This window comes from Marmota flaviventris, chromosome 14, assembly GCF_047511675.1.
Source record: "Marmota flaviventris isolate mMarFla1 chromosome 14, mMarFla1.hap1, whole genome shotgun sequence".
Lineage (NCBI taxonomy): Eukaryota > Metazoa > Chordata > Mammalia > Rodentia > Sciuridae > Marmota > Marmota flaviventris.
In genome coordinates, this window is record NC_092511.1 from 85,432,036 (window position 1) to 85,457,241 (window position 25,206).

At 46.8% G+C, this 25,206-nt stretch overlaps 2 protein-coding genes across 2 annotated transcripts in view; both read right to left on the bottom strand.

The window, feature by feature from the left end:
- The window catches only part of Rpl31 (ribosomal protein L31), a 306,946-nt gene that overhangs the window by 48,370 nt on the left and 233,370 nt on the right, over nt 1–25,206 (bottom strand). The window lies entirely within an intron of this gene.
- Npas2 (neuronal PAS domain protein 2) overlaps nt 1–25,206 on the bottom strand; it is a 157,246-nt gene that overhangs the window by 38,083 nt on the left and 93,957 nt on the right. Inside the window, exons 3-7 of the mRNA XM_071601833.1 lie at nt 22,796–22,944; nt 17,482–17,573; nt 11,880–11,969; nt 2,218–2,338; nt 1,074–1,187 (exon numbers count right to left, since the gene is read on the bottom strand). Coding sequence (XP_071457934.1) covers nt 1,074–1,187; nt 2,218–2,338; nt 11,880–11,969; nt 17,482–17,573; nt 22,796–22,944 — 566 coding nt within the window. The remainder of the gene's footprint in view (nt 1–1,073; nt 1,188–2,217; nt 2,339–11,879; nt 11,970–17,481; nt 17,574–22,795; nt 22,945–25,206) is intronic.

The window sequence follows — 25,206 nt, forward strand, 5'->3', positions numbered from 1 at the left end:
TACTATCACCCTGGTTGGCGCTAACGGGATCTGGGACTGATTTGGCTGGAGTAACAGACCTATGTGGGTTCCGAGTCAGACAACAGTAATTAAACCAGCAGCAGTCAGTGCTGTCCTCCTCTCCGCCCTGGGTCCCTGGCTGCCCTCCCTCTCTGTTCTGCAGCTCATCAGTCTGTCTTTGTTTTTCTTTGGTATTTTTTCTCCTTCTGCACGTCTCTCTTTCCCTCCTTCCCTGTCAACACTTTCTCCCGTCTTTGCTGATGAATGTGATATCAGCACTCTCAAAGTTCTCTGTTTTGTGCTGCGTTTTGAGGAGCACAGCAAACAAGATGCAGGCCTTTCTATGATCTGTCCATAATGAGACTGGGTTGCTGAATGACTGGCCTCGGCCTGTATTTCCATGTTGCATGTGTCAAAAGTAAAAATGAGCGTTAAGTCTAGTTCCGGGTTCACATCTCTGCAGCCAGAGTTTGGACAGTTCCTTATCCTAGGAGTTTCAGAAAATACGACTTCAGTGATGGCTTCTCCTCCTTGATAATTGACCCAGTGTAGATTGCTGGCTCATGGTCAAATAGCCCCTTTACTGTGCATTTGGGCCACAGCGAGTACAAGACCCGTGGACCAGATCTATTAAAGCATGAGCTCGGCAGGGCTTAAAGAGGAGACAGGAGTGTAGAAAGCAAGGATCCTGATCTCCATGTCACAGTGAAGTCCTATTCTGGGGATTCTGTAGGCTGCTCTTTATTAACTGTAAGTTGTTTCTCACAGGGCAGAATTATTTCATCAGCTTGAAAAAATAAAGAAGCGAATTGCACACCATCGAAGGGGACATTGTGCACCGGCACAAACAGGTGTGGGAGTGTGTTCTGGAAAGGGAGAGAGCGCTGATGAGCCACAGAAAAATGCATCTTGGGAACAGAAAAATCGAAATGCAAATTTGAAAAAAAAAAAAAAGCACACATTTTCCCCCTCTCCCTCCCCCAGTGATTCTTAGGATTCTTAGGCGGTGGCTCATGTGCACGTTTGCATGATAAAAGACACTGTGGGCAATTATGGGGACAATTAAAGCTTACCATTGTTGTAAGATCGAAAATTTCCTACAAATTTTATGTATTCATAAGTTGGAAATTCCTTTGGGTCCAAGCTGCCTCTGAGAAGATGGCAATAAAACTCTAAATCGTTGTCAGCTGGGCCGTTCAGGGAAGAAAAGAGAAAGGAAGAGGCACATTACACAGATTCTAGACTAAACAAGTGGCGTGTTTGTCAAAACTCTTAGGGGACTTGGTCCACGCAGGGCCAGCCCATTTCTGTCCTCGTGACTAACTTCAGAAGGTGGCTTTCTAACCTTGGCGGCACAGGGTTCTCTTACCATTGTTCAGAGATACTTCTCCTTCTCTACTCGGGCCCAATTAGTCTTAATTTGCTTGCAAATGTCTGTGGTTGGTTGTGTCGGCATTGATTAGTTCCGGTTGTTTTCAGACGGTATATTAAAATCAAGCTGTTCATCTAGAGCCGCTCTCTTTAATTTAATCTTTTTTTGCTTTGCTTTGAAGTCAAATCAGATGTACGACAGGACAAATTATTCATGGAAAATGGACTGAGGCTCGAACAAATGCGAGCATCTTCGCTACTGTGTATATTTCACATGCTTCATTAAGTGACATGAGGTTCCCGGGCACCGAGGCCGGGCTTCTAGCCACGTTGCCAAGTATTTTGGTTAAAAACTTTAAAATTCCATCAAAATGCAAATGGGTATAAATAACCAGATGACAGCCTGGGGAAGGCAGACTTTCAGTTTTTGACCTAACTCGTCAATTACCAGTTGGTTATTTGGAAGTATACAAATTTAGCATTTTAGTGTTTCCCTAAATAAGATGATTATTCACAGATTTTTTTTTTTGCACTGTTTATTACCGAAAGACTCTCATGTAAAAAAAAAAAATCTCGTCATACATGCAAAACAAGTTGTTATTCTTAAGGTCTGTGCCTTCAAATTTTCCACATAAAAGCTAAATGTCTTACAGATTTCCGACTCCGGTTTTAGCTTTAAACTTAAAAATATACCTCAAAGGATCTGGAAAACGTTCTGAGTCATGAGGAAAATTATTCTTAAAATTAGCCCTCCCTTCTTAATTCGTTCTAACCTCCTTTCCAAAGTCAAATTCTTATCTTCAGACCTGGTTAAAAAAAACCAAAAAACAGTGAAGTGAAACTTACATTTTAGGAATTCTGGGGAGGGGGATTCCGTCACAAGCATATGGGAAGAAAGCATTTTATAAACTTCGGAATGTTCTTGTTCTGGAAGGAAATTTAACAAATTCTGATCCATGACATCCGACTGCAAAAGAAAATAAAGAACAGAGGTGCACACTCCAGGGTAGTAAGAGGCAAAATCGGGGGCTAAAACTGTGCTTGACTCCTCAGGATCAGATTCTGAAAGGGGAAGTTCAAGGTCTTATTGATTTTTATTTTTTTGTTACTAGGGATTGAACCCAGGGGTGCTTACCCACAGAGCCACACCCCCCAGCCCTTTATGTTTTTTAATTTTGGACAGGGTTTCACTGAGTTGCTTAGGCCTTCACTAAAATGCTGAGGCTGGCCTCAAACTTGTGATCCTTCTCCCTCAGCCTCCTGAGCCACTGGAGTTACAGGTGTGTGCCACAGCACCTGGCCCAAGATCTGATTTTCTGTGAACACTCCCCATGCATCACTCTGTAATCCTAAATTGTGACCGAAAAGGTTTTATAGAGTCTGGGGGAAGCGCTCAGAGCTAGAGCACCTGCCTAGCATGTCCAAGGCCCTGGGTTTGATGCACAGTACCATAATCTTTTTTGAAAACTTAAAAAAATTAAAAGAAAAAAAAATAAAAGAACCATAGTTATCCCTTGGTATCCTCTGGGGATTGTTTTCAGGACCCCATGTAGCTCCCCAAATCCATAGACATTTAAGTCCCTTCTGAAAGATGTTCTAGTATTCATGTAGAACCTGCCCACATACTCCTGTAGACTTCAAATCATCTCTAGATGACTTATCTTCCTAATGCCATGTAAATGCTCTGTAACTAGTTGCTACGCTGTATTGTTCAGGGAATAATGATAAGAAAAAAATACACATTCGGTGCAGACAGAATTTTCTTTCCAAATATTTTCAATCAGCGTTGCCTGACTCCGGATACGGAGGAGCCCTGTACTTGCTCAAATGCGAATGTGCTACTGTCCATGGGCTGAGGAAAGACTGAATGTCAAGTCTAACAGATGCACAAAGAGGAGTCCTCCTCAGGCCCACGGCGCCCCATCTGCTTAAAATTAGCCCTCCCTTCTTTATTCGTTCTAACCTCCTTTCCAAAGTCAAATTCTTGTCTTGTCTGTGTCCTGGCTGGGGTGGTGAGGCCACGTGGAGCCCCAGGGAGAGCCCCGTCACTCACTCAAATGGCCCCAAACAGTACATAGGGTTCCTTTCTTGACCTTTTGGCCAGCAAAAAGCAGCCTGTTTATTTCTTAAAGGTCTGGAACTGAAGGAGTTTCACATTTTCCCCCCCGAGTGCCTAGGTACTAGGATCCAACCTAAATATTAGAGTCTAGATACAGCCCGGTCCAATAAAGCCATCTGTGTGAGTCGGGGGTCTGCATCTGTACCACCCCTCACAGGACCTGCTGACCACCTGTGTCCCCTGAGCACTTGGAAGGCGACTAGTCCAACTAAAAGAAATGAAACTTTAAACGTGTAGCTAGTGGCTAGCCTACAGGAAAAGACAGGCAAGGGTTCAAAGTGGGGAGAGGGAGGAGGCAGGCACATCTCTCTGGCTTCCTCAGGTTCCCTCAGTAAAGTCATCTACTCACACAGCATCAAACATCTTTATACATATTTTTAAATTAAATATCCAGCCAATCACTTGCTTTAATATATATATATATATATATATATATATATATATATATATATATATATATATATACACATATATACTTTTAAAAATTTATTTATTGGTTCTTTTTAGTGATATGTAACAGTGATATGTATCAGTAGGGCCTCACTAAGTTGCTGAGGCTGGCTTTGAACTTGCCATCCTCCTGCCTCAGCCTCCCAGGTCTCTGGGATTACAGGTGTGCGCCACCGCTCTCGGTTTGTACTTGTATTTCAAAGAGATCCCACGTGTGATCTGAAGGGAGGGGGCCCAGGAAGCCAGGCCGGAGATGGTTAGAGTGTGCATGGGGACAGACGGGGCAGGGGAGTCCAAGACCATCCACTCAACCATACTGCAACCGGGATTGGTAAGACTGGTCATACTGGTAAGGACTCCTAAGTGCTCAGACACTGTTTGGGGCACTGGGAAGAAACACCACCAAGTCCCTCCCTTCCTGGAGTCAGCATGTTAATGGGTATGAGGACGGTGGACACAGCTTGGTGGCCGACTGGGGGACAGGAGGAGAGAAAGGAAGGACTCAGGATGGCTTAGACGGAGACACCAATTTTTAATCTCTACGAAAAAGACTCTATGGTCTTGATTGCAGTTCAAGCCATTTTCCTCTAGTTTTCTTTTTTAGCTGATGACTAATGTTCATGGATGAGAGTGACCTTTCCTCTTAAAGATATTTCAGACACATGAAAATGATAACTAAGTCACTCCGTGCTCCTCTCTTGGACTGCTCCATCTGAAGCCACCTCTCCCAGGGCGGGTGTGGCAGAGAGTGAGGTTGGGGTCACTGGCCTGTCCATCCTCATGCTGTGGGGCACCTCGGGCAGCAAGTCTGCCCAGAATAAAGATGGATGGAGGTGGGGGAGGTGGGGTAATGGGAGGTCGTGAGCATTATAGTCAGTACACAGGGCTCAGAATTGCCCGTGGCTTGTATGTATTTGCTAGTATAGGATTGTTATGCCATTTCCACGTGCTGAGTACTGCCAGGAACAATGACAATTTGAAAATCTAAACCCTAGTGCAGATAGGAGAATACATCACGTCTGCGGTTGAACCGTTCCTTGAATGAGCTGAGCTCTATTGATTAAAATAATAGCAATCACAGAGACGAGGGAGGGAACCTGCCATCTGCAGCCATCTTCGCGTCTGAGTCATTAACAGGACTGTCATTTACCTGCATCAGGCAGGAGCTTCTCTCTCCCAACTTGCTAATGGTCTCCTAGGCTGCTTTAAGGAGCAGTTGGCAGTTCCCTGAGCTTCACCAGGAGGGCCTAGTTGCACCCGAGCCTCTCCTGTGTCCCCCCGAGGGAGTCTCGCTCGAGTGCCTGGGGATGAGCTGACACCGCTGAGGACCAAGGAAACCTCTCTCCCTTGGACCAGTAGCACCAGTTCAGTGGCTGGCGGATGGGCTGCAAGTGGGCTGGGTGGACATTCAGTCCTGTAACATCCCTGAGGGGCCCCAGGGGACAGTTCTGGCTGAAGATATGTGTTGGCCTCAGTTAGAAGGCACAGTGTGAGAGGTCTGGGGACTCCTTGACTTAGGAAGCAGCAGGAATGGGCTCCTCGGGGCCTTCACCTGGTTAAGGAACCAAGATGTCAGAGGCATGCTCGAGATGCTAACATTCAACCGAGATGCGAATAAGACGGATGGCCAAACAGTATGAGAATAGCTTTGCCCTTGGTGCGCTGAATTAACTAAATATATTGCTAAATATAAAGAAAGGCTATGTTCATTAAAATACCTCAAAGAGGGGAAAGGTAAGCCACAAAGTGAGAGAAGATATTTGCAACACATGTACCCACAATAAAAGGCCTAAAATTAAGGTTCCCTGTTATGCTCCTCCTTGACCTCTGATGACATTGGCAGGGCCTAACTGCAAGTTTCCGTCCCCACTCTGCCTCAGTGGATAGGGTCCCCCGGCCAAATACCCTCCTTCTCAAGAGGACTGGGCACGTTCCTGCTCATTTCCAAGTAACAGGCTAGTTTCCTGTCGGCCTGTGGAATCACTCAAATAAACCAATCGTATCCTCCAGGCAACCGGGGTCACCCACTGTCTGTTACTACAAACCTGCCTCCCCCAGCCCCTGCTAGTGCATCTGTTCCCAAGTGCAGCCCCTATGTGGCCCTGTGTGGTGTGCGATGTCCTCCACTGAGTGTGTGTGACTCGACCTGCTGTCTCATCCGCCCAGGATTGGGTGTTGTGTGTTCAAACATCCCCCTTGCCCTGGGAGAGGGTGAATAAGAGGCACTTAAAACTGTCCTTCACCGAGGACTATGTCCAGGTCACGGAAAGAGTGCCTGGAAATCGTTAGAAGAGTCCAAAAGTCCAAGAGGAAAATGTCCAAAACAAGATACACGCTGCATAAAGATATTTCAGCAAATGACAGATCACACATGCTATGGTTGTCCCATAAGAATATGAGGTACCTTTTACCGTACGTTTTCTCCTTTGGTGTGCACAAATACTTACCCTTGTGTCTCAACTGCCTACAGTATCCACTACAGCCGTGCAGCTCAGGGGCAACAGAATGTAGCCTGTTGCCTAGGTGTGTGGGAGGTGATATCTAATTGTGTACCATTACTGATGGGCAGGACATTAATTAGTGTAGCACACTGATCTCGATGTTCTCACAATGACGAGATCACCTAATGCCACCTTCAGCAGAATGTCTCCCTGTCATGAAGGGAGGCATGGCTGTACCTGAGCAGCCACTTTACAGGAGATGACATCCACAGGGCCAGGAAACAGGGAAAGACGCAGTCTCACTAGTAATGAGCTAATTAAAGCTAATGAAAGCTCCATGAGTTGCCTCACACACTAGATTGATAAAACCTAAAAAGCCTGACAGTACCAAGTCTGGTGACGCAATCACCTGGAACTCTGCACCCCGCTGGTGGAGGGAACACTGATGCAATCAATCACTATGGAAATAGTCCAGTTGGGTGAAGTAAAGGTGAAGGAACACCTGCCCCCCCCCCAAGCCAACACACTGAAAGCCAGCAATTCTACACCTGCACTGTTCTCAGCACTACGGGGAGATCGCAGAAGCACTGGCCAGGAGTGCCAACCTGGAACGGATGCAGGAACTGTAGCACGTTCCTAAAATGGCACACTGCATTGCAGCCAGAACCAAGGACCCCTACACCAGACAGGGGAAGAAGGATGAATCTCCTAAACAGGGTGAGCACAAGGAGAAACCACAAGGCTATTTCCCAGGATTCCACTTAAGCTAAAGGCAATACAGGCTGAAAATCCCTAATCCAAAAATCCAAATTCTGAAACTTTCTGAGCGCTGACATCATGCCACAAGCAGAAAATTCCATGCCATGAAATCTTGCTTTATGCACAAAATTATTAAAAACGGTATCAGGGCTGGGGCTGTAGCTCAGTGGCAGAGAGCTTGCCTAGAATGTGTGAGGCACTGGTTTAATCCTTAGCATCACATAAAAACACAATAAAGGCATTCTGTCCATCTATAAATACAAAAAATAATTTTAAAAATGGCATATTAAATTACCTTCAGGCTATGTGTACAATGTGTATATAAAACATAAATGCATCATGTTTAGACTTGGGTCCCAATCCCCAAGATTCCTCATTATGCAAATATTGAGGTAAGTACTAATATTCCAAAAAAATGAAAAAAAAATCCAAAATCTGGTTCCAAGCATTTCCGATAATAGATACTCAACTTCTACTCAATTAAAGCTTAATGATCAATTCAAAAATTGATGAAGTTACAAAGAAAAACAAGCAAATGATTTTAAAAGTCAGGAAAACAAGCCATGCCCAGTGGTACATGCCTGTAATCCCAGCGGCTCGGGAGGTTGAGGCAGGAGGATCACGAGTTCAAAGCCAGCCTCGGCAAAAGTGAGGCCCTGAGCAACTCAGCGAGACCCTGTCTCTAAATAAAATGAAAATACAAAACCAGGCTGGGGAGGTGGCTCAGTGGTCGGGTGCTCCTGAGTTCAATCCCCAGCACCAAACACAAAAACAAAAACAAAATCAGAAAAACAGCTGTCTTTCGGTGGAAGTGGGGTGTGATGAAATGTCGTGGGCAGGAGCGCCTGTGGTCTCAGCCCTGTTCCATTTCTTAACCTTGGTGACATTTACCTGTAGGCTTCTGTTCACTTAGCCATGTATTTAAACATTAGACTTATGCTGTATTCACATATCTGTATGGATGATCCATAAAAATCAGAATGCATGATTAAAAAGAAATCTAGTGATTTCTCTTTAACTCATGACCCACTTCAAGCTGCAGCCACACTTGTCGACACCCTGCCAGGCCCAGAAGTCACCTCTGACAGAGTGGCTTGGATCAGGTGGGGAGGGCAGGAGGGGCTGAGGGATGTGTCCTGGAGAGTGTGTCTCAGGGCCTTGGTCCTGCTGCTGCCTTTCCTGGTATCCTAAACCAGGGGCTCTGCCCTTTCCTGGGAGGGCTCCTCCTTGCTGGGACCCTGCCGTGGGAACAGGTCCCACTTTGTACTCTCGTCCTATGCTTTCTTCTTGCTGAATGGAGCTTTTACCTGGCAAGTCAGTCCTGTGGGGAAATATTTTTTTAGTCTGTGGATCTTTCCAACTTTCTGAATGCTTGTGCCTTAGAGTATTTCCTTTTGGGGAAATTGGGTTATCTATGCCCACATTATCTGCTGCAACCAGACTGCTCCCCAATTCTGTCCAAGGCATGTGGCTGGCTCCCCTTGAACCTCTCCTGAAAGTTTTCCATCCCAGAGGCCACCTTTAGCCCTGGGTCCTCCAGAAGCACATCTCTTAGCTCACACTTCTGCTTTGATCGCCTGTGTTAGTTCTAGACGTCAAGGAGGCCACCGAACAGTTTTGACTTTCTCATGACATCATTTTCTGCTTCACATTATTATTTTTTTTCTTTCTTTTCTCTGTCAAACTAAAAAAAGAAAGTTCTAGGATATTTCTCAAACATGGAAAAAGTTCTGGTTGCTCTTATTTTTATTTTTATTTTTTTTTGAGACAAGGTCTTGTTCGGTTGCCCAGGTTGGCCTTGAACTTGCAACCCTCCTGACTTAGCCTCCTGAGCAGATGGGATTACTGGTGTGGGCCGCTGCCCCAGATTTTCTGGTTGTTCTTCATTCCTGCATCACCGACAGGGGACCATGGGGCAGGATCCCTTATGTGCCAGCCTGTGCTTGTTGTGACACTGATAGGGATTCTGTCGCTGGGGATGATGGCCTCCTGGCCCCTGCTCACCCTGTGTCCCAGCCGGCCATGTCTTCCCTCAGTGGCCATCTCTTCCATGTAGGCTGACCACCACCTGTGGGGTCCTCACTCTCTCCCTACCTGACCACCCAGCACAACTTGGGAACTTTCAACTTTATTCTGTCCTCTGCAGCGTTCTGAGTAGTGATTGAGCGTCAGGCTCTGGAGCTAAAGTGTCTGAGGTCAAATTGGCTGTGGAGCCTTGGATAAATTACTCTTCCTCTCTGGGCCGCCCACTGTTTCCTCTCCTATGAACAGGGGCGATGACCAACTTCATGCGGTTATTGAACAGAGGAGTAAGGAGAGGGAATATGAAGTGGCCCCCACTCTGTGCCGGGCACTGTTCCAAGTACTTTTTACATATCAGCTCGTGGAAGTGACTCTTCAAGGTGTCTGGTACATAGTAATGGCCTAGATATGGTGTTAGTGGCTAATGATTGGACAGGTGGAATCTCAACAAAAGTGCAAACCCTGAAGGAAGCCAACCGCCCGGGGCTTCAGAAATGCTCCACCCTCTATGGATAGTCAAAAGCAGAATTTCTCCGATGCAGCCCAATCCTTGACACCAGGCAGCCTCAGGGGCGGGCTGGAGGCCTGGTGTAGGCCCTGGGAAGGCGGAGCCCACAGAGCTCTGACTCCCAGATCAGCCAGCTGCACGCTGAGAGGACCTGGGACGTGTCCATCCTCCCCAGCCCCTGCCCATCCACTGGCAAAGGACAATCCTGGTAAAGACAGGATCAGGAAAGCTGAACTTCAACTGAAGCAAGATGTGGGGGTGCCTATCCCGGGGCTCATCTGCATGGGGCAGGGCGAGGGGAGGTGGCCTGGCTGTCTGGGTGGTGGCCTGGGTCTCTATGTAAAGACACTTACTGAGCATTCAGGTGGGTCTGGCATTGACCAGTTAGAGCTGGGGGGTCATTTCTGGCCCTTCTAGAGTTAGGAAATAATTCACAAAGGTGTTCCTAAATGACCGCATAATTTCAAGTCAGAAGAATTCCCATCTTACTTTCTAAGTCCCCTCTGCCATATATAGCAACTGGGTCATCAGATAATCACAAAAGCATAAAGCAGAGCAGTACAAATCCTGTTCACCCAAACAGCGCTCAGGGCTCTGGGCTCTCCTTGCTGGGTCAGTAAGCAGGTCACGGCTGGTTGTTTCCAGCCAGGGCCTGTCTCTGTCCCCCTCGTTACCATTCAAAGCAAAACACAAGATCCCTCCAAAGAGCAGCCCATCTCCCCTTCTCTCCCTGGCCATCCTCAGAGGAACCCACACTAAAGGAGGGGGTCACATCTACCTTCATGGCTTCCAGCTCATCCCACTCCTCCTGGACTGGGGAGGTAGCCTCACCTCAGCCTCTTTGGGGCTGAGAGGGAGTCCCCCTCTGGCACCTCTGGGCCTGTCTGTCACCTCCTGACCTCAGGAAATGGGCACAACACAAAGTGAAACCCACAGGGTTAGATTATGGTGTAACCGGACCGCATCTGCCCGGAGAAGTCAAAAATGCCTTTCTGGCGTGACACAGTGACCAAAGGAAAAGTGTGCGTGGCAGGTTTGAAGGGCACGTTGTGTCACTGGCAGAGATGATGGGGCAGCGGCTTCTGAGGACCAGTGAGACCCAGGATGATGTGGAACCCTGGGCCCTCAGCAGAACCGGGCTCATCACCCCAAAGGGGAGGGAAGCTGCCCACGAAGCAGGGCCACGCTGTTCCCTGGGCACCTGTGGCGGAGAAGGGGGGACCACGCCCTGTGGGATTCCTCCTGGCCCAGGATCCCTATGTGGGAACCTAGGGAAAGCTGCGTCCCCCCTCGTCACATAAACTGGCCACTATCCACCCATGCTCAGGGGCGAGGAGAGGTCTGGCCAGGGCTCGTTGGGAGGAGCGAGAAGAGAGGACATTCCACCCGGGTCTGTCATGTGGGATACTCCTGGTGAGCTGACATTCAAGGTCAGGTTCTGTAGGAATAAATAATGGTGTGGCAGGAGTGGAAGACGGGCCACAGGGCTCTGCGGAGCCCTCGGGGTGCATCCTCTAGTAACCTGGTAGAGATCTGAGGGACATTTCATCCTGAGCCACAGGGTTACCAGCAAGGCTTGTGCAGAGAGGGGGAAGGGAGGGGAAGAGTGGGAGGGACATCTGTCTGTACTCACCCCCAAGCCTGGCCATCTCTCTACTCACCAAGGCCTTCCCAGACTCAGGTCCAGTGACATCTGCCCAGCATGTTTGAACCCCCAGGAGTCATCCTGCTCCCCACTACTATTAAGGGTCACCATGTACTTGCAATCTTGGACATGTCCCCAGCGAGCCCCCAAGCATGTTCCAGTCTGAGCCATCTGTTGCCCATCCCTCCATCAGCTCTCAGTCACCCGGATGACTCTGAGCTCTGCCGACTGCTGCGATTCTCACGTTGGTCTGTTTCTGACCAGGGATAAGAACGTGGATGAGCGTCCTCTCCCCCAAGCCTGTCCTTACTGGAATCTTGGTGCCATGACTGCTCCCGGGAGACGCAAGCCTGCACCTGCCCTTGGTCTGCCCCTGGGACCTTGAGCTTGGCCTGACTTGGTCCTCCAGCACCTGGGCACTCCCTAACTCTCCAGTATCTCTCCTTCTCATACCCCCAGGTCCCATTGCCCTAGACCCCCACCACGTCCCACCTGAGATCTCAATGATTCTCTAGAATAAGGTGACAAGGTACACAGACAAAGGCCACTGAAGCAGACACTCACCGGTAAATGCCCAAGGAGAGGCGTGATACTGTCAGAAACATAGATGATACTGCCATCTGTTGTCACTGCGATAATGAAGCCATCTAGTGCCTGTGGAAAATGCACATTTGAAAGCTCCTTAGCAATGCTTTAGTGGAGGGACATGTCCCTGAAGCAAAGGGCCATTTTATGACACTGACTTTGCTTTGAAGTCCTTACAGTATTTCCAGGAATCCCCTCCCAGCACTTTCCTACCTTATACACCAGAGGGTTCATTACACAGAGTTTGCTTAGCCCACGGAATGCACTTCTAAAAGCGTTTCAGACTCAGTGAAGAAGTTGACCTATTGGTGTCATAAAACCAAATTTAGCCATGGAAACTGCTGAAGTAGTTTAATGACAGGCACACGATCATTCACATGATTCATTGAGCTGAGTCAGAAATATCATCATTACCATAGGAAGACGTCGGGAATGCATATGGTCCCTGTCCCGCCAACCCCAGTATCACTTTGAGTTCACCAGTAAACATTTCCTACAAGATCTAAGATGAAATAGAGGCCTACAAATAGAAAGTGTGCCTGTTGGCCAAGGTCAACCTCTGTCTATGTTCACGGCCACAGAAGCAATAGCTATAGAAGGGACCATTTGTAAAGAACATTCTCATTGCTCCTCAAGGCCGGGTAGGGATGGGGGTTTGTGAAATGAGCTGGACACACGAGCTTTTCTAAATGTTGGAAAACAGGCATTCACATGAAAGTATCTATTAGGTGTCTATTAAATGCCAGGCACACCCTTCTGGGTACTCGTGACCTAAAAGGTTTAACGTGGGCAATGTTTTCTTACACAGCAGACACTTTCGCTGTTCTGTGGAGATTTATTTTAATGTGGGTGCTTATAATGCTTTCGTAAACTCATCTGAGAGTTGACTGATAAAATTCTGATGATATAATTCGGTGCAGAATGGGGTCACAGTGGCAACTGGATGTCTGAGTGCACCTGCGAGAACAGGCCCCTCCCTCCAAGAAAGGAGCCAACAGAAGGGGAATGGGGGCTCTTTCACAGGAAAACTGACAACTGACACTAGGCTCCCTTGTTATTTCACACGGGTGTGTGACAAACTTTAAGACAAAAAAAAAGATATATATATATATATATATATATATATATATATATATATATATATATATATATGAGAGCACACTTCTTCAAGGAATCTCATCCTTTCTGATTCCATCAGTGGTTCTCAACTGGGGGTGGACACCTGGAAATGTCTGGAGATATTTCGGGGCTGTCATTAAGGAGTGGGTGACGCCAGTATCCAGTGTGGCGGGGGAGGTCAAGGATGTCACAGAGCATCCTATAGACAAAGGACAGCTCCCACAACCAAGAAGTATCAGATCCAAAATGTCAATCATGCTGAGGTCGAGAAACTCCCCATTAGACTGATGGGTCACCGTGAATAAAAAAGTACTTCCCCATAAGTTTTATTTCTTTCCCCTCAGTTATTTGTCTAAATTGTTTTTCTTTTCTTTTTAAATTTGTTAAATTAGTTTTTATTAACTTAATTTATATTTTTACATAAAAACGAAATTGTACATATTTATGAGATGTGAAGTGATGTTTCAGTATACACTGTGTAATGTTTAAATCAGGTTAAGCCTATCTGTCCCCTTGAACATTTATTAATTCTTGTTTTTTTTTTTAGTAGAGGATATTGAACTCAAGGGTGCTTAACCACTAGGCCACGTCCCCAGCCCTTCTTATTTTTTATTTTGAGACAGGGTCTAGCTAAGTTGCTTAGGGCCTTGATAAATTGCTGAGGCTAGCCTTGAACTTGAGATCCTCCTGCCTCAGCCTCCCGAGCTGCTGGAATTATAGGCATGTGCCATCATGCCTGGCTTATTCTTTTTAAATTTTTTTCAATTAGTTATACATGACAATAGAATGCATTTGTGCACTTTGATATATCATACATAGATGGGATAGAATTTCTCATTTTTCTGAGTGTACATGTTGCAGAATCCTATTGTCAGGTAGTCATATGTATACATATAGTAATAATGTCTGTTTCATTCTACTATCTGTCCTATCCCCACATCCCCTTCCCTCCCCTTCCTTCACTTCCCTCTACCTAATCTATTCTTCCCGAGTGCCCTTCCCCACACTCATTGTGAATTAGCATCTGCATATTAGAGAATAAATTCGGCCTTTGGTTTTGTGGGGTTGACTTATTTCACTTGGAATGATATTCTCCAACTCCAACCATTGACTGGAAAATGCCATAATTTTACTCTTCTTTAAAGCTGAGTAATATTCCATTGAGTATATATACCACATTTTCTTTATCCATTCATCTATTGAGGGACACCTAAGTTGGTTCCATAGTCTAGCTATTGCGAATTGAGCTGCTATAAACATTGATATGGCTGCGTCACTGTAGTATGCTGATTGTAAGTCCGTTGGGTATAAACCAAGGAGTGGGATAACTGGGTCAAATGGTGGTTCCATTCCCAATTTTCTGAGGAATCTCCACACTGCTTTCCATAGTGGTTGCACCAATTTGCAGTCCCAGCAGCAACATAGGAGTGTACCTTTCTCTCCACATCCTCGCCAGCATTTATTGTTGCCTGTATTCTTGACGATTGCCATTCTGACAGGAGTGAGATGAAATCTTAGTGTAGTTTTGACTTGCATTTCTCTAATTGTTAGAGATGTTGAACACTTTTGCATATATTTGTTGATCAGTTGTATTTCTTCTTCTTTATGGTGAAAACACTCAAAATCCTTTCTTCTAGCTTTTTGAAATACACAGTACATTATTATTACCTACCACCACCCTACTGTGCAATAGCACAACCGACTGTAAGTGTGCACCCATTAATCCACCCTCCCCATCCTCCTTCCCGCCACTCTCCTCAGCCTCTGGTAACCGCCATGCCATCCCTGACTCTTTGAAGACCTCCTGAAGTGAAACGTTTTTCAAAGAGTCGGGGCCATTGTTGATAATAACAGCTGGACCTTTCCAGAAAAAGCAGACCAGAAGGCTGGCCAAGGGAGGGGCTGCACAAACAATGGTGTTTCTGCACAGTGAGCCCATATCTCTCTTGGGTGTTAAAAAGCAGAAGGTATTTATGGACGGGGGATCACTTTCATCAGCTCCTTGGCATTTCCCATCAAATCTACAAGAACAGCATGAGTCACTGTCACTGCAATGAGAATGTTTGCCACAGCTTTGGAAGTCCCACTACCAAGGCGATTCAATAGCAAGTGACCGCACAGTGGTGTGCACCTGTCCAGATAAAGGTGATTCTCACAGGGACATGATGAAAAGGGCCCAGACTTTTATACCTGAAACACACCAGAGAGAAAGGAAACCCCCTCTTTCTGTTAGTTCCTAAATCTGATGGAACATTCCCTGAGTTCTCTGGGACAACCTCTGGGCGAAGAAGAAAGATTCAGCTCTTCTGAATAGAACACGGAAATACCACCCACTTCCAGGTCCCTGGTCAACAAGCGCCTTCTCTCCTTTTGAGTCAACTTGCAAAGGAGCTTGGGGCCTCGGTCTTCCCAGCTTACACTCCACCAGGGCACTGCTCTGCAACCCGGGTGATTTTTGATCTTTCAAACTTCACCGCTGTGAGAGTCCTCCCGGAGCCTGGCTGTGTGCCTTTTGAAAAGAAGGCAGGAGAAAAGAGGGATTCACACCCAGAGGGCACCTGGGGGCACTGCAGTTTCTCTCCTAGGTTCTGTCCTCAGTGGGAAAAAAAAAAATGGAAAAGGGATCAAGCCTGGATGCCGGATTCCTCGTGTCTCCAAAAAGAGCAGAGGGATGTGCATCTGGAGAGAGATCCTCTCAGTGAAGAAGCTGCCCAGTGGGAAATGAGGATGTCACCCACGAGGGGATCCACTGCAGGGCCAGGGGCTCAGGACACCAGGAAGGGGAAGGTGGAAGACAGAGTAGCAGGTTGTAGTAGAAGGTGGACACAGGCAGAGATAAACCAGAAGTGCTAGCTTGCAGCCTCCCGCCCTGGAGAAGGCTCTGGTTACACGGGTGGAGGCCCTCTGGTTATGCGGGCTGGATCGCAGATCCCTTCGTTCCTGTGTCTTCCTTTCCATCCACTCCAGGGAGTCTGCGGTCTGTCCTGGGAACAGGTGCATAAAGTGCATAAAGACTACCTGTCCCCATGTAAAATCTTTTCCTAGAAATTCCAGTCTCTTCAACCTTAGTCCTGCATTGCAGACCCCCACATTTATTTATTTTTAACTTAATACAAACCTTGTTGTCTCAAATTCTTTCGACACCTTGAAACTCACTGGAAAAAGCAAAAAGACGTTTGTGCTACAGACTCTTAAAAAAGTGGCTGATGCAAGAGGGTTCTTATGTTTTAACTACTTTTCCATAAGAATTAAGAGAGAAATCGATGTATGTAAAGTAGCATAATGATACATTAATTCAACATTATATTTCACAAGTTGCTTTAAATTTAACATACTTAAAATGCATTGCTTCTGTAGAAAGTTCTGTATTTTCTTTAAATATAGTTCCCATGTAGAGTTAAGTATCTTTCGTTTTAGGCAAATGTTCATTAATGCTTTCATATTTCATAATATTTGGACATCTTTATTCTGGCATTTTCTTATTTCAGTACTTTCTGTTTTCTGCATAGCTAATCTATGTAAATTCAAGTTTATCAGTCTTATATAGGCACACAGATGAGATAAAGAAAGATTTATCCCAAGAAGCCACTTTCCGAAAACCCTGCCAGGAACCACATGCGGGCACAGAGCCAGGGACGAACTTCCTTTCGCTGAACTTGCCTGTCCTCGTTCTCCTGGGTCAAGGGCCTGGAGAGACCACGTTGGAGGTTTTCTCTGCCCTGGTGGCCATATTTGTGTGGTCTCAGTCTTCTCCCTCCCGAGGCTGGAAGTCACGCATGATGCCAGGCGCTTTGTAGAGTCCGATCTCGTGGGTCCCATGGACTTTCACCCATACATAAATACACATAGGTGCAGAGGGACACTCAGCTTGGCCAGGTTGGCACAAAAGCCCTGCAGGCGAACCGGCCCCCAGTCCAGAAGAAGGAACTTGGGCATCTTAGCACAGAAAGGGCGTGGGTTGGGTGGAAAGTGCAGGGACACTGCGGTTGACATAGAAACATGCCACCCTGGTGTCATAGGAGCTCAAGGTAAAAGCATAACACATTAAAAGAAGAATTTAATTTGCCAAGTGTTTCTACTAAGGGAAAAAAACACACACACCATCATTGCATTTTAGAGAAAAGACCCTCTGAGTCCAATGATAGATGCCAGATGTTGTGATCTTCCCTCTCTCCTTCCCTTCTCTCCCTACCTCCAACCCCACCCCCTGCACTGGGTGAGGGGACCCGCCCTACAGGCACGGTGGGATAGGACACATTAACATTCATTTTGGAAATTCTTGCTTATTTTGCCCAACTCTGTAGCCAAAACATAAAGCAAAACAGGCTGACGCCCAGGACAGTATCTATCTCAAGACCTCTTTCCAGGGTCAAGAAGAGCTTCCTTCTTGGGGTAGAGGGGCTTAGCAGGAACGAGTAGATTAAGCTGTAACAGATTAAGCTAATTTGAAAGTGCATTTCACCTCCAACATCAGCTGAGTGAATTCTTCATTACTGAGGAATGAAGGCTTCCAGTCTTGCTGAATGTCACAGATTTCCGTTTGTGCTGAGACTTCTAAAAAACACACACATACACACACAAATAAGCTTTTATGTTCATCGGCACCCAGAAATTGGAATTCACAAATGAAACACCTGTTATTTCTATGTCATTTTGGGTAAATTTCTTTATAATTTAATTTAAACAGCAAATATCAGGAAATACGATTTACAAGGACTGGGAACTTAGATGTTAGGGGCCTAAAAGCACTTTTGATGTTCTCCTCCCCCTCCAATGAGGCAGAGGGGAAGAGGAGCCCACCCTCAGCATGGGCGTCATGACTGCTGCTTGCAGAGGTCACAATGCCCTTGAATTTCTAATGTGACAAAGCGTCATCACTGAGGACTAGAATCAGGTCGTTGCCGCCTACCAATGCAAGGGGACTGGGATGGTGGCCCACCTCCTGAAGCTGCTTTCTGTGGTCAAGGCAAAGCACACAGTCCACAGAGCTGGGATTTTTAAAATTTCAAGGGTTGGTACAGCATGCTTTGCCCATGTGAAGACCTGGGTTTGATCCCCAGTACCGCAAACACAACAGAACATTCAATAAAATAACAAAAACAACCACAAATAACCCCCACTGATTTCTGGAAGCATCTTAGGCTTCTAGTAAATAACCCACAGTGTTATACAGAAGATGACAGATGTTTCAGCATTGCTCTTGCTGAACTGTACTGTGCCACACACATGCACATTACTTAGTCGCTTTTAAGGCCTGAAATTATTCTTTTCAAAATCTTTTTGTCTTCATCTATAGTTTATCCGTCTCATGTAACTATCTTGCACTGAAGGCATTATTCACATTTGTCAACCCACAATCATTGACGTACACAGGACTCCTTAAATATTCTAGCTTTCTAAAATACTTTTGAAAAAAAAATGGCTCGTTCTATTATTAAATGATCTCTGATAAGCCTATCATAGAGCAAATGTGATACTATATCTGTTTGCTTTTCTTTCCATTTATTCAACATCTTTTTTTTGGGGGGGTGGGTACCAGGGATTGAAGTCAGGGGCACTTGGCCACTTAGCCACACCACTATTTTGTATTTTATTTAGAGACAGGGTCTTGCTGAGTTGCTTAGTGCCTCACTGTTGTTGAGGCTGGCTTTGAACTCACGATCCTCCTGCTTCAGCCTCCTGAGCTGCTAGGATTACAGGTCTGCGTCACTATTCAATATCTCGAACCAACATTTTATGTGGCATGAAGTCTCTTTAGAGATTATTATTTTTTTGTTTAGAAAAGTATAAGAACATATTCTCAGACCTCCGAGAATAAAACGAACCTGTTGAACCACTTCCTGGACAATGCAATTGTTCAGGCAGATAATCTCTCCACTGTTAATTAGGAAAGATTTCAAGGTTCTCTCTTTTGCACTTTTTTCTTTTTATCAGTGCTTGGGAGTGAATGAGGGCTTTGCACATGCTAATCACATGCTCTGCTACTGAGCTAGGTCCCCTGCCCCTGCATCTATGTTTTTGGAAATGTCTCTTGCTTGGAGAATTGGGAATGGATTCTGTCATCTGAATGAATGAACCTGAATGAATTCCAGCAGTTACTCACAAATAAGGAGCATGAGAAGGGCTGAGTTACACATGAGACTCTTGGGAGGGTCAGTGTGCTTGGCACCTCACAGTGCTGGGTGCCATGATGAATGAGGTAAATGGCATACTGGAAAGCAGAGGCAGGGCACTACACAGAAATCTTGGCCAGAGTTTGTCCTGGGGTCTCAGCCAAGGCAAGGGAGAGAACTGAAGCCTGTAGGTCTTCACACAAATGAACGCCAAGTTTGAACACTTATAAGACTAGGACCCCCAACATGCCCACTCCCTTCTCTCCGAGACATACACTCATCTAAAAATCTCTTCTAACCACTGGGATCAAACTGTAGATTGAATGGAGAAGAGTCTTTCTGGCAGCCCTGATTTTATATAGACAGAGGATCATAATGTAATGGTGAAGGAAAAGAAAAGACCCTTGGCTTTGACATAGGAAATCTTCAGATCGTCCCATAAGACTGGATATTTTCTCGACACCAGCATAATAATACTGAAAGTAGCCATTTCATTCACTTTGTATCTCAACTATTTGATTATAGTCCTTGAGAGTTAAGGCTTGATTCATAGCATATTTAAAAAAAAAAACACATAAATTAGGTAAGATGCCCCAAAGCGACTAAAAAATGTTATACTGGGAAATAGAACTTAGGGTTCAAATCCTGTCTCCAGTGGCTCTTAATATGCTTAATATCAGAAGCTGCAGGTGGTGGGGCAGGATTAGCAAAGGGTATGATCAAAGTGTTTCAAAACAGAGAGGAGAGCAAAACTCCTCAGGGGGGCATTTTTAGAGGAAAACTTTGTGATGAACAGCTAGGTCCCCAAATTCTACTCTGGTATAACTTGCAGTGAGAGAATGTTCTCCTCCCAATGATTGCCTGGATGTCAGAACAAGGAATAGTAATTCTTTGCTCTGTGTGTGGTCAAAGAAAAGTCTGGAAAATGGGGCAGTAACCCAACTGCAGGGGTGGGTCAATATCACTCTGTCCAAGGGACATTTCTCCTTGTTGTACAGCCTTCCTCAACCACCCTAGCCCGCCCCTATCCATGAAGGTAGGGACACGGGAGATTCAAGGAACAGAAGTTGGGACAAAATCACATTTGATCAGCTTGGGACTCACACAGGAAGAGGATGAGGCGTGAGCCAGCCTGGCCCTGCAGAACAGGCATCCAGATGGAGGGCGATAAGGATATACAACAACCCCTCTTAATCACATGATCTAGGGTTTTCTCTTCTTATGAGAGATGCCATTGACACAAAATCTCCATACAAAGAAACATGGTCAGAGTCTTTGGATTTGGATCACTTCAAAAAGAATAAATGTGCATTCCAGGATCAAGGTCTATTTCCCGAGTTGAGAAGACGGGGCTGCTTGAGATAATAACAGCAAAGCCCTGGACCTCATCATCTCCCCTCACTTGCCCTGTGGTCTCCCTTGAGCCAGAAGGCAGAAAGCGTGTCTGAACCCACCCTTCTCAGCGCCGTCTGCACACTAGAATAACACTGGAAGCTCTGAAGATACTTAATGCCCCGAGTCTTCCGCAGCACTCTGCTGGTGGAAGGCTTCCCACCCGCAAGAAAAATGCCGGATCTGGGAGGTCTGCCCATTTCTGGGTAAATATTCCTACCGACGCTGATGTCAGTGACCAACTTGATGCGCACTGGTTTGCAAAACTCCTGAAAATTTAGCAATCCTCTCTTAAAGCACAAGTTGGCTTTAGCACACAGCCAGAGAGTCTGATGTACTGAGCTGCGGACTCCATGGACACATTCATGAACAGCTACAGGGCAGCTATAATAGAAATCGGTCCAAGAGCCCCACACATCACCCCTGGCGGGGAAGCTGCAGAAACTGGTGTTAAAAACAGGGCTCTGCAGATGGGCTGTTGGGTTTGCATTCCGCATGTCATTGGCTGTCTGACTTGGATGAGTGACTTACCCTCATAGGCCTCAGTGGCTTTGTTTGTGCAATGGGACAAGCTCAGTGCTCTTGTGAGGTTTAGAGAGGTGACCTCCCGCAACGCCCCTGGCACAGTGGGTGGCTCCCAGGGAGCCCTGGAGAAATGCCAGGATCATTCTTCTCCACCCTGTTGCCTGTGCCTGTGGAGGCCAAGTCTATGTGGATGATACAGAAGGCGACTGGCATTTGTGTTTTTTTGCTTTAAACAAAATTTTGGTCCAGTAACTCTATTTCTGCACAAAATCTGCTGTGGATTTTTTTTTCTTTTTTGCTTTCTTTTGAATATGAATGAATCACAGAGACAAGTGAGATCCTGGAGTGATCATTTAAGTAGGAGAAGGCCTTCGTCTTATGAAAAAAAAAAAGTGAGAGTAGACAGGCACTTCCTGGGTTAGGAGCTTGCTTTCTGCAGACCTGTCCTTCCAGGGCCCAGATTGGGCCATTCCGTAATTCCACAGAGGACAGAGCCCGGCATGAATGTTACACTGATGAACTTGATCCCAGCTGTCCTATTTAACAGCTGTCCTGCTTCTCAGTGGCACTGACCTAGTTTGAGTAATTTGTACAAAATATCTTGGCATCAAAACAACCTGCTATTTCACTTGGCTAAACCATTATTTAGGAAATATAACCATTCTGATTAAATTATCGGGGCAAATTAAAGACTGCTAGAACACTCCATTCTAATCCTGCTTGATTGATCTTCCCTGACTTTTCACAAAAAGCAATTAACATGTTCTTTGCTTGCCCCTGGGCAGTTTCAAAAAAACACAATGAAGGGGATAGATCATCACTGTCACATTTTTAATAGGTATAAATAATTTTCAAGGAAATCATAAAAGAATAACAAGGACAATGAAACTTTCCGATGTCCCCGCGATGCCCTCTTCCGTGAAATCATCTTGTCTAACAAAAGGTTCAGTGGGAGAGGAACATTCCTTTAAGCACAGGACTGTAATTACTTCCTCAATAATTCTGACACTTTTGACTTTATTATGTTTGGTGTCATGGTTAAAGCAAAAAGAATTCTGCTCCTCTGGCTTGCGAATACCTACCAAACCATCTCATCTATTCTATGACTTTTTTGGGGGGTCCTATGCAAGGTGAGTGGCAGGTAGGCGTGACCAGGCGTAAGGGGTGAAAGGGTTTGAGGGACAAAGAGGATGATACGAAGGAAACACAGGCTCAAGCGTGGCTTCGAGGGGTAACTTCATGTTCTCTGCAGTGAAAATAAACTAGCAAGACACTGGAAGACTATGAGAAAAATCGCAGAAGCTTTATGTACATAACTCATGATTCCACATGAATAAGATCCCAAGAGGCAAAACTGACCTCTGACAGAGGAACTTCAAACAGGTTGCATTTGGGGAAAGCAGAGGTGGGCAGCGAGGGGCAGCCACTGGGAAGCTTCTCTCTCTTGACCTTTGAGACTTGCCTGCTCCAGGGATTTCTGATGAAGATGTACCCACTGTGAAGCCACCCCCTGGGGCTGGGTGCCACCCGTCAGGCTGCACTGGGATCTGTCCTCTGAATGATGACGCAGTCTGGGAGGTGAGTCCTCTCCTAACTTGCTGGTCAGGGAAGCCTGTGCCTGGTGGGGTGACCTATCCTGGGAGAGACAGCTCATCCTACCCAGAAGGACCTGCCTGCTGAGGTCATCACCCCCCTGGAATATACGAGGCGGGGCGGGGGGGAAACGGAGAGAAGCACAACCTTTACCATTGTGTTTCTGCAGAAACCCGATGACCTTTTCCAGCACGGTGGTCTTGTCCATTTTCCGCGTGTTGCCAGGAAGCATGGAGCTGAGCTCTTTGATGAGAACATTGAACTGGTCCCGACGTTTCTTCTCAGACTTGTTTCGAGAGGCTCTAGAAACACCACAAGGCACGGGTTACCAGAACGTTCCACCTCACAGAGGCTTACGAAACGGGAGGACTGTCTATCAGATCGTCTCATCCAAAACTCCTTCGGGAAGGTCTCCTGAGCCACATTTCAGAGCTGAGTAATGGGGAGAGAAAACTGTTTTGCTAGACTCTTGGCTACAAAGAGAGACAGTGTTAATAATAAGTAAGCTCTGACTCACGTCCCCAACCTACCCGACCAGCGCAGGGCCAGAGGCTGCCGGGCTGGCCTCACAGAGCCCCGAGATTCGGAGGGCGAGCCGTGCACTGTCCACCTGGACGGCGGCTGCTGGGGAAACTCACTCTGAGAGCCCTTCTTCAGGCTCGAGCTGTGTCCCCTCCAACCCAGAGCACCCATCCTGGTGCCAAGTCATGCGGGGTGGCCAGGTGTCCCGAGTGGACCACCCAGGGCACACATCCCGGCTCCTGCCTGGGAAGCTTCTCTTGGCACCCTGTTGGAGAGACAGGGTTTGCCCGATGGTGCGTGAGCCGTGATCCAGCGCCCACCTACGACTGGCACTGAGTGTGGCTGGCAATCTGCTGCGAGCAGACCCCTGTTTAAAAGGACGCGGAGGAGACTCAGGTGCACATCACCAAGTCGAAGGAGCTAGTCTCAAAAAGCCCCCGAGTGTGGGATTCCAGCTCTGTGACATTCTGCCAAAGGCAGAACTATGACGACAGGGAAATGCTCAGCCGTTGCCGCGGGTCCTAGGGAGGGATGAGTACGCAGAGCACAGAGGATTTTTAGGGCAGCGAAACTCCCCTGTACGAGATTGCAGCGGTGGGCACATGCCATCTAGCACCTGTCCTCAACCTACCAACCAAGAGCCGACCCTCCATGAACTATCGACTTTGGGGTTAGGAGGCTCAACCGCGTTCATCATTCCGGCGGGGGGTCAGCAGTGGGGCGGGGGCTCGGGGAGCTCTCCGTGTCTTCCATTCACTTTTGCTGTGGAACCTCAAACTACTCCAAGAGATGAGATCTACTTAAATAACAGGACAGTGCACTCTGGGACACCTAGAGAAGAGGTGACAGAGAAGTGGGCTCGTTTTGGGGGGAGGAGGGGACTTTGCTGAACCACCAAGCCATCTCTGAGGAATCCTAACCGCCACAGAAATCAGAACAGGGATCAGGGCTCTGGGGCTGTTCCCCCCACCCCCCCCCCAAAAAAAAAAAAAAAACATTGGACCAATGAGTACCCCATGGGGAAGGCCTTCCCCTGCGGGAGCCGGCGACACTGCTGCTTGAGGGTCTTGATCCTCAGCAACTCACCAAAGCCCCTCCCTTAACAGTCTGAGTGTCCTGGAGCCATCTGGGCTGGGAGAGCTGTCCCCCACCCCTCCCAGGTGTACCCAGACAGAAAACGGATGGAGAAGCTGTTGTGCATGGTACACCTGCTGACCCGTCTTCAAAGCCCACCACCTCGAGAGCACGTGGCCACTGGTCTTCCCAAGGGTCTTTCTCTGTGCCGTCTTCCCCTCCTTCCTGTCGTTGTTGGCTTGAGGACTCAGGGACGGCTACAAAGGTCTCACCCTCTGTCTTTCTGTGGGTCCTCTCCTATCACAGACGGGTGGCAGGAAGATGCCCACGTACCTCAGTGATGGTTCAGGGTAAAAGGCAGCGTGTTCAAACAGAGGGGAGAGAAGAAAGGGACCCTTTCACTTTCTGAGTGACTGTCTATGCATTATAAATAATTTTTTGGCCTAGATTTTGAAGAATGACATGCAACTTTCTTAGCCAAAAAAAGCTCCGTTCCTGTCCTAGTTTGCCCATTATAAATTATTTGGGAGCCGACGACACCCAGCTCGTTACCGCTCTGTTCTCTTCTTCAATGGGTGCAGTGACGGCGAACGTGGCCTGGCAGGGAATCCGATGAAGGCTCATATCATTAGTGACAGAAACACAAGCTCGTTTCCCCTCAGCCTCTGCCTGGGACGTACTGTCACCCCCTGGAAATTGGTGAGTGTCAGCTGGATCCCCCGCTCCGAGGCAAGAGAAACCCAGGTGCCTGGGATGACCTTGTTCCCAATTAGGAGCTCTCTCACACCCAGGCCCCGGGGGCCACAGGTTGAAAGACCTGCAACAGCTGGCCTTTGGAATTTTTTTTTTTTTTTGAAAAGGCATTATTATTTGTGATCCATAAAATTCATCCACTTTAAGCGCACAGTTTGATGAACTGGGGAAATTGTGTAACTGCCAGCAAACCAAGCTATACAATTCTCCATCCT